At 39.3% G+C, this 13,216-nt stretch overlaps 1 protein-coding gene across 5 annotated transcripts in view; it reads right to left on the bottom strand.

Annotated features, from left to right (window-relative positions):
• The window catches only part of enox2 (ecto-NOX disulfide-thiol exchanger 2), a 167,142-nt gene that overhangs the window by 91,337 nt on the left and 62,589 nt on the right, over positions 1-13,216 (bottom strand). For all 5 annotated transcript variants that reach the window (XM_088294326.1, XM_088294323.1, XM_088294328.1 and 2 more), the window contains one exon: positions 4,784-4,930. Coding sequence is in view for 2 of the 5 variants with exons in the window: in XM_088294323.1 (XP_088150449.1) it covers positions 4,784-4,930 (147 nt within the window). In the remaining 3 variants the exon portion in view is untranslated. The remainder of the gene's footprint in view (positions 1-4,783; positions 4,931-13,216) is intronic.

A 13,216-nucleotide genomic window follows, 5' to 3' on the forward strand; every position in this document is an offset into this window, starting at 1 on the left:
TTCATCAACACAAACTGAACACTAGCAAATTGACTGATTTGTATTCAGTTGTATGTAGCAGTCTGCTGTGCGTCTCGAAATCAGCCTTGGCTCACCACCTGCAGCGAGTACTCAGCTGGACTTGAAGCAAAATGAGCATCTTTGGCTACGTAGTGAGAGTGATCAAATCAGAAGCAGTGGGTCCTCACCGTGTGGCCGCTGGCCCCAGAGGTGAAGCTTGCTTTGTGGACATTCAGAAAGAATGAGCAAGTACTCAGAGCAAAGAAGCGCTATTTCAGAGGAACATTTCAAACGTTGGAACACATACCCTGGCATTAGTTTTCTCGCCATTTTGCTTAAGCGTGCTAACTGCAATTGCCATGTCTAAAAGCTTATAGTATTCAAAACCATAGGACATGAAAAAGCACAAGTTATGTCGGCTAATATATTTACGGAAAAAATAAATAAATAAATAAAACGCTCTTTACACATGCTAATACCTTTTACAGAAACAGTTTGCAGTGTTAAAAATACCCCAAAAAAAACATTTTTGACCATAACTGTCTGTATGACCTGAAAGTAGAACAATATTACAATATTATATGAATATATATACTTTTTGAAAGGGTCTTTTTGGAAAAGCATCCCACGCTGGCCAAGTTTTATGACTCAAATTTACATTTTAATTACTACTATTGAATTTTTTTCCTCATTATGACTAGGCTATCACATTTTTAAAATTGCTTAATCTATTGAAAACTAGTAGCTGTGTATACCGCTTAATTCTGAACAAAAGTAATTTGACAACACTGAAGTCTTTCCTGCTTGCTTCTTTTTTTGTTCTCGGCATCCTTCTTTCAAGAAAAAGAAATATTAATGCTTTGATGCTATCTGATATAAAGTCGAGTGATGTGCGCCAACTTTTACGAGTTTTAATTAAGGCATTCAACTCGGGATGTCAAAGCGTAAACCATTGCCACTCACAGGATGCGAGGACATCTGTGTTTGTGATGTCTTGGCTGGCTAGCCGAAACATTGTAAATAATCTACCAGCAGGGAAACATTAAATCTGAAATGAGTCAAATTCCTCGAGGGCTGCATCAGGCAAGTCGTTTGTTTTGTTGCTCTCTTAAATTCATCCCTAATTTAATGAAATGAAATTGCAGCGGAGCAATGTTGTTGCGAAAAGCGTAGGTTGTTAAGGATGTTTGCACACGCGCGCACACGCACGGCGGATTATGAAGCGCAAAATCAAGAGTAATGAGAAAAATCTATCCATTAGCAGTCCCTCAACTAGACTGAATCAGCATGGATGTTAATGAGCTCCATCAGCAGCTGGGACCGCCCTGCTTGAGTGAGTCACACACACCAACGGGCCAATGAGAAAGCAGTATCATCAAAGATAAAACGTGATTGGTTACCTGAAGCCGAAAGGTCTTGCATAGAGTTAAATGGAAGGAAAAAAAAAAGAACGAAAGACCGACCTTATAGTCCGGAAGGGGAAAATATGCTAGCATAAAACCTCACGAGAGGCTCGAATATATCATCTCCCCTGAGACAAATCCTGTTACGTAAGAAACGACATGTCACTCTTCATCACAGTCGACGGCGGACAGTAAAAAGCGACTATACGAAGGCCATGACTTGAACATGATGTGACAGGATGAGGTATAAAATACTGAGGGATTCATTGCATTATACCTAAAAGCTATTTGGCCGGCGTGCATTATTTAAGAGGAGGAGGAAAGTTGTCCAAGTCACTTAGGCTGGATTTACACTGCATATTTCAAGTGATATAATTCATTTTTTTCACTCTAGTGGCACAATTGAGAAACGCATCATGGCAGTAAAAACGCAAAAAAGAACACATGAAATCAGACATCTACAGATTCTTCTCTCTTTCAAACGTGGACAAAAATCCATTATGTATCGGCTAACGCGGGCGCAGCGTAAAGGCACAGACGGAATACACCCCATCAGTGCCAAATAGATGCTATCATCATGCACGGTTACATGGTTGATGGTTGTATGCTATGAGTCCCATCTGCCAAAACAACACAGATTTACCGACGTGTGGACAAAAAGCGTTACCGTGTTTAAAACAATTTCTGTTTATCTGAACAGACCCCAGTAATGCACTTGGGGTATGTCATCAGACTCCTCCTTCATTTAGATGCATACAGGGCAGAAATGCTTCTTCCCTTTGGAAGTCGCCAGGCATTGGCGCGCTTTGTTGACCAAGAGTACGCACACATCTAAGTGAGGATCGAACATAAAACATCTATAACAAAAAAATAAATTAAAAAAAAGGGGACAATAAATCAAAAACGTCTGATGTGACAGCAGGTGTGTGGAGTGGGGCCTTGCATTGGCGCGGCCTCTTTAGAGTGCCTAGTTGTTGGCCCAGAGCGCGCACACGGCATGGGGACAAAGGCATAAGAGCGAGGGCAATAATATTTAAAGGTTAAACATGACAGCCAGCGTACGGTTCAAACAAATATTTTTACTGAAATTACCTTTTAGAGTCTACTAATATGAGTCCTTCTCTCTAAATTAGGGGTGCCCAAATCCAGACCTCTTGCCTGTTTTAGATGTCTCCCTCCTCCAACACATCAGATTCAAACCATCAGCACATCAGCAAGCTTTGCAGGAGCGTTCTAATGATCCTGACATCTAAAACGGGCTGGATCGGGGCTCTCGATTACCAGACTTGAGCACCCCTGCTCTAGATAAATTACAGTAGAAACCGCTTACTAATTAAGTTGACATTTTATATCCTTACTCTAAAATATTTGAGTGTAAATAAGCATACGCTTTATATTTCATCTCTCTGTTGAGCACAGTGAATTGCCCTTGCGTATGACACGCGCTATACAAATAGCGCTGCCTTGACTGACGCCGTGCATGAAAGATAGATAGATAAAACACATTCAGGCGTTTGCTGCCTCACAAAGGCTGAGGGGGGTAAAAGAAATGTGTGCGGTTATGCCAACAGTGTTTGCATTGGCGTCTTTGAGAGCAGAAGAGAAACATCTGTGCCGAAGTCGCTGCTTGTTTAACAACACTGACATTTCCATATGCGTTCGCACCATGAAAAGCACATTGTCACTGCAACAGGCAAGCTACACAAGCCATGAATATTAAATGTCATATTGCGCGAAAAGACATATCATGTGAAGTGAATGTGTACTTCCTCAAACCTATCTTGCATTTGATCGAGCCTTGGTGCGAACAGCGAAACCCCACAACAATGTTTATAATTGCCTATATTAATTGTGTAAACCACAAACTATGATCCCAAACCATGTTTATGTAATTTTAAACAAATCAATAAATGACTTGCATATGCCTGAGCTTTTTAACAAACACTCAGCAGAGCAAAAACAAACATGTTGAAAACGCTCTGTGATATCTGCTTGAATTACTCAGAACGACATCTGCCAGACAGACATGACAAGCTTCTCAGATCATTTCAATGCTGAAACATTTTTTAACTAAACATGCTATTTAAAGGGCAGGGATAGAAAGTACAGTGGATATGTTTAAAAAGTCAAGGTCAGAGAAAAAAAAAATCCACATCTGCCTCCCAGTTCTGAGGTTCTAGGCTTAAATCTCGACTCAGACCTTCCTATGTGCACATTTCCTCTCAAATTCCAAAAACACCTTCGATTAATTGAAAACACATACCTCCATAGGAGGTGTGAATGTGTGCGTGAATTGTTGTCTATACGTGCATTGAGACTGCCTGCCACCCAGTCCAGAGCGTACACCGCCTATCACTTTAAATCATATGAGATAAACTCCAGCTATCCCGCCATCCTAACGATGACAAGCGCTACTCAAAATGGATGGAAGGGTGCCATTTAGATTTACTCGGAAAAAATACTTTGAGTGTTCAATTACTGTACGTCAATTGTTTTACATTGAGAGCTATAATGTTACCAGTGAAGATAAGCAGTTCTGAAAATGGATGGACAGATGATACTGAGAATCCGGACAATAAACAACAATAAATTTGCTGTTCTGTCGTTATCATTGTACTGATCCTTCTTTGGTGACATGACAAAAGCAGAAAACGTCTTCTTCTTCCTCTGTGTTTAAAGAGTCAATGTGGTTTCGTGTAGAAGTGGCTTCATTGTTGACCTCAGCCACTTAACAACTTCATAATTAGGACACTTAGAGCCGTTTTGATAAGGTACATTATCCAATTATTACTTTCCAAGGAAAGGGAATTAACATTAGAAAGCAGAGCAGAGAAAGAACAAGGAACAGCACCTCCTAGTCTCAAGGGCAGTTTCTTTTTATGAACAAAAGCAGTTCATTAACTTGTGTAATTAGAAAGTCTCGTTTTAATGTGACGTATTGACGGGCGGGGAAACCTTTGGTTCATCCAAAATACTAAATAATTATGGCGCGCCAAAGCCATGTGAGTAGACACATACGCGAGCATACGCAAGGTCAATTGGTGTGAGGCTGAGGAAAGCAATAAACGGTTGCTGCCGTGTTGATTGGCAGGTGGCGTTGGCATGGCAACAGACAGTCAGTCAGGCACATTCTCAACACAGCGCTCAGAGATGGACAGACAAGCCGAGCCGGCGGATACAGAGCAGACTAAGATGCTCTTTTCCGCCATAGTGACACCAAATAATAGGATTAGGTAACAATTCCCATTCCGATGATTTGATGTTGGTGAAGGAAGCACGGGGGGAATAAAATGAGAAAAACAACGCTGCATCAATTTGCAATTTAACAAGCACACAGCATTTGACGTAAAAATCCGCCATGGTTGAGTCAGTGTCAGTACCTGAAGGCAGGCTGGCTCGCTTCCTCTTCTTGCTGTTTTCGGACGCGTTTTCCAAAGGTGGACACTCGGTCACCAGTGAGCCGCTGGAGCTGTTGAAGTGCAGGGGGTCGTTGTTGGCGGCCGGATCAAAGGGCAGAGCATTGAGTCCTACGAGAGCAAAACACAGAAAGGTACTGCGTTAATAAATAAATACGGGCCGACACGGAAAAACGACAGGCATGGGAAGGCCACTCAAACATTGATACTTCCATGTCGACTGTTAACATTAAACAAGCAACGGTGAGATTCAGTATGGATTAACAAACTGGTAGCAATCCAGATCCAACTACACTGAGGGATTATTACTTTTTATATATATAGTTTAACCTAGTGAGTGAGAGAATTGGCGACCTAACACTTCCAAACCAGATATATGACCAAAATGATCTTTTAAATATGGACAAAATATGTCCATATCTACAAAAGACATGGCCTTAATAAATTAATTAATTTATAAAAAAAAATTTAATGCATGCGCCATATATAAATGATCCACTATTCTAACCCAACAACAAAGGGTTTGAAGCAAACAACAAAATAACTACATATTATAATTTTTCTTCCAGTACAAAGGGCTCTTTTGCATAAGAATTACCATTCACGGATGGCAAAAATCAGCTGAACAAGAAACCAAAATTGAGTACAAGAAATCATTTTTTTCACAAAAATAAACACTCAAAATGTTAGTATTATTCAGGTATTATGTTTGCCAGGCATATTATTCCAAATAAAAAAAAAAAAGAAAATCAACCCAAATCATGTAATATCGGGCAGTATAAGCCATAATGTAAGCACAACTAAGACATGTCTGCCATCTTGTGGTGAATGGTGATATTACAACATAAAACTACAGCAGAGCCTTGCATATTCGCAGTTTGGCAACTACGGCTCTGCATACTAGTGGATTGTTCCCCTTATTTTTTAATAATTTTTCATATTTTGGATTTTTTTTGGGGGTCCTCCAACCCCCCTAACTCTATTTATGCTCTTTTTTTGGGGCGTGGAAAACATATACTGAATGATTAACAGCATTGCAAGGGCAATATTCTTGGCATATATATTGAAAAGAAAATCAAAATTCAGGTTGCGGGAGGTTGAGTCGCCAGTGGCCCATCCCTGACCTATATTAACGAAAACTGCACCGTTTCTCCAGGGAACCCTTTTTGACGCCGGAATGAAGACAGCCGTTCCAGGCTAGTCAATCTAGCGCATCAGTCATCTCTGCATTACTTCAACTGTGTTTACATTTACTGCGTTGGACTGTCATTTGGTATTTCTGTTGACAAGCTCATATTTCTTAACAAGGTACTTTATTATGTTTATGTGGTGTTTATGTTTACTAGGAGGATTTTGTTTACCCATTGCTTCACTGTCTTTCCCAGCACAAGTTTAACCGATTGACATGTCTCAAGGACCAAAGCCCAAACTTGAACAGGAAGTCATCCAATTTGGTTTGAAGCAGCCATTTATTGCAAATCCCAAGGCTCCTACTTGGATGAACTACATAAAGTACGTACGACTAGCAAATTCAACCAATGAAGCTCCAGACAAAAGGATCTATTCAAGATATTTTTGTGGGTGGAGCATGGGGTCAACAGTGAATGATCAGTTCAATGATTCACTATGAAGAAAATGGTACTACTGCTGCTCCCTGACTTCTTATAGATACCAGTATTTTCACACCAAAAAAATGAAAAAAAAAAAAAATCTCATTCCTGTTCCAAATGGTATATCGTCTTGAGCTCTGAGATCAAAAGAGTCTGCATAAAAGCACTAGATGTCACATGGGGTCATTTTCTTTATGAGAGGTCAGCTCACAAATGTATTATGAACTGGATACAGTCTGTTGGGAGAGGAGAACGCCTTCTGATACAATAATAAACCCAAATCTTTCTGTGAGGCTTTTCTATTTTCCTCACTAAATCTTTTTTACACCAACTAAATGCACCCACACACATGCACTAAATGAGAAAGCCTCCCTAAGTAATGAGTGAAGAGATTCACGTGGAGATCACTAATGAATCTTATTTGATTTGTTTTGAATGCTTTCATATATCAGCACTTTTGAGTTCAATGTAGGCGTTCATAATTCACAGCAAAGTCCTGTAGAGAGTGGCTCATGAAAAATTCATGGACATTTCTTTAGCACTCACATTTGTTGTTGTTCCTTCGACGGCCCCGCAGAAACAACTCAAAGAGTCGCTATCGGTGACTTGGCAAACACTGACAAAGACCTCTTTGATTAGTTTGACAAAGTTTGTAATTTAACTTACACAACTTTTGGAGGGTTCAGAGCAGTTTTAGCAATGGCAACTTTCCGAGTCGCTTTTCGTTTAATGCAGAAGGAAATTTACAGTAGGCTCACAGAAAATACTCCAAATGGTAAAGTGACAAGTTCTGCTGGATATCAGTTTTGATTGGTAATGTCCGCAATACGTTTGCTAATACAGTTTATGGAAAAAATGCAGCATACATTGAAACCTGTCTTTCATATCCAGTATGTAGACTGTATTTGTTTCATTTTCAGAGACTTGGTCGATGCTTTTTGTTTTTTTTTTTCTTTTAATTTTTTTTTTTTAACCACAAACGTATCATAACAGAGTAAAGTAATGTTTAATCAGTGTTACCGGTTCAATATAGACGGGTTCCTTCAACTTAAACAAAGCCCCTGCTTTAGACTCAATTTTTTTACCTTGATTGATCAAGCTTAAAAAAGAGAAGTAATTCACAACTTATATATACATACACACACATACAAAGGTTGATTCCAAACTTGGTGTGAGCTGCGGTATTTTTCATTTTTGCTGTCAATTCACCAACAAGAATTTTCCACTTGAGAAAATGTATAAACCTCGCAGAGGCAAGGGTCATGTTCTGATCTACTGTGACAAATTGAGCCTATAAACACATTCAACAAGCGTCCATGTGTGTGCGTATATAGGTGTGTATGCGTGCGTGTGTGCGGGTGGGTGCGTGTGTGTGTGTGTGTGTGCGTGTGCATGGCAGCGGATCAACAGGAAAGGGAGGTGGTTGAGGTCATTCAGTTTAGAAATGAGAGATTATTATTTTGTATAAAGTGGCCCTGGATCTCAGACAGGTAAGATGCCGTCTGTCTGTAGCAATAACAATAAAATAAAAAAAAGTTTGACAGCCTGTTTTTATTTTATTGTATTACTTTAATACTACTTGGATTTCTGCATTTACATATTGCATGTAAATATATTGTTTCTGTTCAGATAAATTCAATATTTAAAAAATAAAAAAATTGCTTTGAAGCGAAAAGTCAACACCGGAAACATGCGCTATCGATCATTACTTTGTAATAATGAACCAAGTAATGCTACAGTAATGAAAATTTACCGGAGCAGGTATGTCATCATGTAGCTGCTGTTGGACGTGGTGAAGAAGCATTTTCTTCATTCTTAGGTCACTTTGAAACATCCTGTTCCATGTAATTGTAAACAGCTGCAAGTTTGTGAACATGAAGCAGCTCGTAGATCAGCTTCAATACAGTGCCCTCCATAATTATTGGTACTCCTGGTTAAGATGTGTTAAAGCCTTGAAATAAATTCATTTTTTATTGCAGAAGCATACATCCTATACTGAAAATTGCACGAATAGTTCACACGACGCAGAGTCAAGCTCTTCCCATTGCCCAGACCTCAACTCCATTGAAAACCTGCTGAGAGTGCAAAAGAGAAGAGCCAAATCGCTGGATTATTTAGAGTCATTGTGTTTTGAGGAATGGCCGAAGATACCGCAGTATGTGTGTGTTTGTATTCGCCCATATTGAGAAACATTACAGGAGATGATTAGGTGCAGTATGTTTTTTTTTTTTGTGGGGGCAAAGAGGGACTGTACCAAGTATTGACATCAGGGGTGCTAATAATTGTGGCACACATAATTTGATAAAAGAATGATCTTTGAATGTAGGATTTTGTCTTTCCTACTGAACAAATGCACTTGAATTAAAGGATGCATTTTACTTTTTATTTTGTTGTTGTAATATTGTTCTTATATTATTTAGACATCAACTGAATTTATTCGAAGCTAAATAACACACCTTAACCAAGGGTGCCAATATTTACGGAGGGCAGTATATTAGTCAGAGGACATTATACAGCATGCTGTTTGCTTGGCCACTGTAACTTCTCGTTCATGCAAGGAGTAGACAAGAAAATCAATTTTACTTTTATTGAGGCAAGGTTCGTATTTTGCATTCAGAAATCTCACAGCACACCACTAATGAAAAATGTCACAAAAAGTATAAATACCGAAATATTGATAATGTTAAGACAATTTACAGTACTTTATCATTGCAGTACTTTTATCGTTGCAGTACTTTTCTATCGTTGCAGTACATTTACAATTACAGTACTTTTACCATTGCAGTACTTTTTACCATTACAGTACTTTTATCATTGCAATATTTTTATCATTGCAGTATTTTCAATCATTCAGTAGTTTTTATCATTAGCGCGTTTCCCCCTCTGTATAATGGACAGGCATTAGGAGTGTTTCCTTACACTTAGATACGTTTATACTGTGTATATTTGCATGCTTTTTATGAATGTCTGCTGCTAATGTTATACATTAACGGCTACATTACGCCGCCGACTCTGTGTGATCTATATCTTTGCTGCTGTAACACCTCAAATTTCCCCATTGTGGGACTAATAAAGGGCATCTTTATCTTTATCTTTACACACACATTTACTATTAGTTAAGTTGAACACTAAACTATTATTCTGCTGTCTGAGTGGTGACAGGTGTAGTAGGTATATACACTACTTAACTGTATCTTCTGTCAGTGGAAAAGCATTTAATTGTTCAACCTGTCACTATATGCGACAGGCATAGATAGATGAACACAGAAACATTATTGATGATCAATAAAAGCAAATATTTGGGCCACTTAATTAAAACGGAACGAGCTCTCACATTAGAAAATACAATACAATAGTTTAGCATAGAGGCATAACAACTAACTGCCTTGACCTCAACCGTGGTGGTCGAAATTCATCCCGTCTAAAGTTATTGGTAGTGCCAGAACCAAATGAGAAAACAGTCAAACTCTTTAGGGGGTCAGCGTGTAGCCTTTCAACAATGATATACGACTAAAACAGTCTCAGGTCCTTAAGGTTCCTCAATGCTTTTTTTTTTCTATCCCAATTGCGTCTGGCAAGGATATAGGAAACACAACTTTTAACAGCACATGCACAACCCTCCCCTCTCATCCACATCCTTTCTGCAAAGTGATGCAGTGCTCCAACCTGCGGGTGAAGTTATACTTTAATAATAATGACTTCACGGCACACTGGCTGCCGGTGTAGATGAAACCTTCCGGAGCTTTACTTAGTGTGCTGCTCAGATTCTTTAGCCTTCCTCTTCACTTCCACACTTGAAACGCAGTCTTAAGAGCCTATAAACTCAATTGTACGGCATGAATAATGCAGATCGTACAGGGAAACATTGGAAGTGCTTCAGTGTGGACGAACATAAAACTATAGAAGCCATTGGGGTCGTTGGTTTGAACGAAGACCATTAGAATATTAACCATCTGAAGTACATTTACTCATCTGACTCGCTCTTACATCATTCTGGTGGTCTACACACCCCTGTTTAAATGACAGGTTAGAGACAAATCATTTCATAGCTTCTTTCAGCATTAATGTAAAAAAAATAGCATGTTCAATGTGTGTCAGCACACAAGTGCCACCAATTAAAATGCCTCTAATTAACCCCAAATAAGGTTTAGCCCTTCTCATAGGCTTGCCCAAGATTTTTCAAGGAGAACCCTGGCAAAACTGTTCTCCCTCACTTTGACTAACACCCCTGTTTCATCTTATTAAAAACATAATGTTGCCACCACCATGCTTCACTGCAGGTATGATATTCTTTTGGTCATGGGCCTCTTTGTTTTTGTGACAAACATATCTTTTGGAATTAAAGCCAAAAGGTTTAACCTAAGTGTTAATTCATTTTGCGAGATCCCGAAGATGCTGTTGAAGCCACAAAAATGGCAGGAAAAGGCCTGCTAGAACATCTGAACTTAATTTGGGGTGAGTCAGAGGCCCTTTAAATGTTGGCAGTTGCGTGCCGACTCTCATTCATTATAGATGTCAGTGTGATTGGCTAATTCTGAATTCCGCTATCAATGCACATTGGAGTAGCCACATTGGATCATCTGTTTATTTTTACTCACCCTCTTGAAAATGTGCCTTTTGTTTTGCTATTAAATTAAATAGGTCATAGGTCTTTTCAATGAAATGGTGGAAAAAATCTCATTGAAGCTTGGTCTTATGTTATTAATATCACAAAAATGGGCAATTCAGCAGGGGTGTGTAGACTTTCTCTGTATGTCAAGGCAAATGGATTGAACAACATGTGGATTGTGATTCACGGTCAATCCAGGTTCCAACTTCTGCTATGACTCCATTACAAGTGGTCAGCGCAGCATCCGTGTCCTATGATATCGAATTCAAAAGCCAAAGCATTTCACATACATTAGTAATGCGGGTCACAAGCCTTCGTCTGATAACAAGACCGGCTGCCACGGATCACAGTACAGTGACAGTGACAGGCCGTGCCGGATGACAGCTGGCGGCTCTAAAATTAGCCTCCAGTCACCTGAAAGATTATCGATGAAATAAAGATCATGGCTAGGCTGAAAATATTTTAACCATTACAATGAGAGCAAGTATGCAGCAACATACCATATTACCTCAAATTGACACTTTAACACCAATTAGTCAGCAGACACGTCATCCACTAAAGACAAAGAAACGCATCACCCAATACTGTGGACGAATGTAATTGTAATTACGTCAGTGCACGGACACAAAGAATAACTACATTGCTACCTAAAAACAGCAGCTGAGGCACATCGTGTGTAAATAAAGAATTACTACCGACTAGACATTGACATGTTGGTCACTCCACAATGTTGTGTACGTACGTCTTACGTTCCGACTTGGGTGGATAGATAGTCGTCTGCAAAAGTCAACACATACTTTTTTTTAAGAATCAACGATGCACTAAAATGCAAGAACATTAAATGTCTCCCACATGCATAATGTTATGAAAGAAGAACATTCTAATTAATTAGAGGGCTTAAGGCAAAGCAGAAGAATGTTTGGAACATCAGCAGCAGCGTCTTCTAACTTTAATAGCAGGCCAAATATGTCGAAAGAATTCTGTTCTGACTGTTGGTTAAAGGTTAATCTATTCCCTGATGTGATGACATTTGGAAAAGATGATACCATCTGAATATCTTATTTTGTAATTTGAAATGCTTCTCTGCATAGCACACAAACACCACATATATATTAATATATTGGCATAAGTAATCAGAACATCGGGACTGACAAAGGTCAAAATGTAAGCCGACAATACAAATGTGCACATTAACATTTGCAATTCGCACGTTAAATGTTCTGGATTTTTGCAATAAGAGGCTGTAGGACAACAGATGGGGTCAGGCTGTGGCAAATATCAAAGTGGAGGCTTAGCTTTTACTAATGCATGTTTTTCTTTGAACAATTTTAACTCTTGCAATTCATGACAAGGGAAGCTGAGTTCAAACGGGTTCATAGTCAACTATTTAATGTCAAACAATGGTGCGGTTGAGTTGACATAGAGTTGGTACCCATTTTGTTTCTGAAGGCTCCATTTGCAAGAGGCTGTAATTTGTGTTAAGTGAATGATGCACCCTGGCAAATATTTCCGAAAATACGAAACAGTAAACACGGGTAATACCGTAGCTGTAATTCATGTACGGGCTCATGTTTACTCGTTTGTAAGTCTAACAGCCCATTGCCTTCCTGTCATGTCAACATGTGAAAAGAAAGAATTCCCCCGTAGACCTTGTCTGTCATTACCTCAAGGAATGCACTGAAGGTTAATTCATTTAAATCTCATTTCCAATGATCCCTAGTCCTCTAAACTTACTCAAAATCTTTGCGGTGGCAGTCTAATCCGCTTTCAGCTGCCAGGGGCATGTGCCCTTTCTGCAATCCGCCGAGTGAATAAATGGCTACGTGTTAATGAGATGGCACGACTGTTGATAAGGTCATGTCAGCTTACACGGTCGCGTTCATTGTCATAGTTTGGGCATATAAATTCTTCGAAACAACACAAAGGGGACAATTGAGGCGTCATTAACCGAGGGTGTTTCGGTCCTCACCATCTGTGCTCTTCTTCTTAAGAAGCCTTTGAAAGATACTTCAATCCATGCACTATATTTAGTCAGACCCAAAAACCAACAATTTGGATGGAGCAAGATTATATTGGCTATGGTTACCGCGTTGTATCTTTATTTCAGCGCGGCAGTGAACATGTTAGGGAAATAACTTTGGAATCCTTTCCTCACTTTTAATCTATGTTGCCTTTGCT

The sequence above is a fragment of the Idiotropiscis lumnitzeri genome, chromosome 4, assembly GCF_059441095.1.
Source record: "Idiotropiscis lumnitzeri isolate Australia: NSW breed Sydney's pygmy pipehorse chromosome 4, RoL_Ilum_1.0, whole genome shotgun sequence".
NCBI lineage: Eukaryota > Metazoa > Chordata > Actinopteri > Syngnathiformes > Syngnathidae > Idiotropiscis > Idiotropiscis lumnitzeri.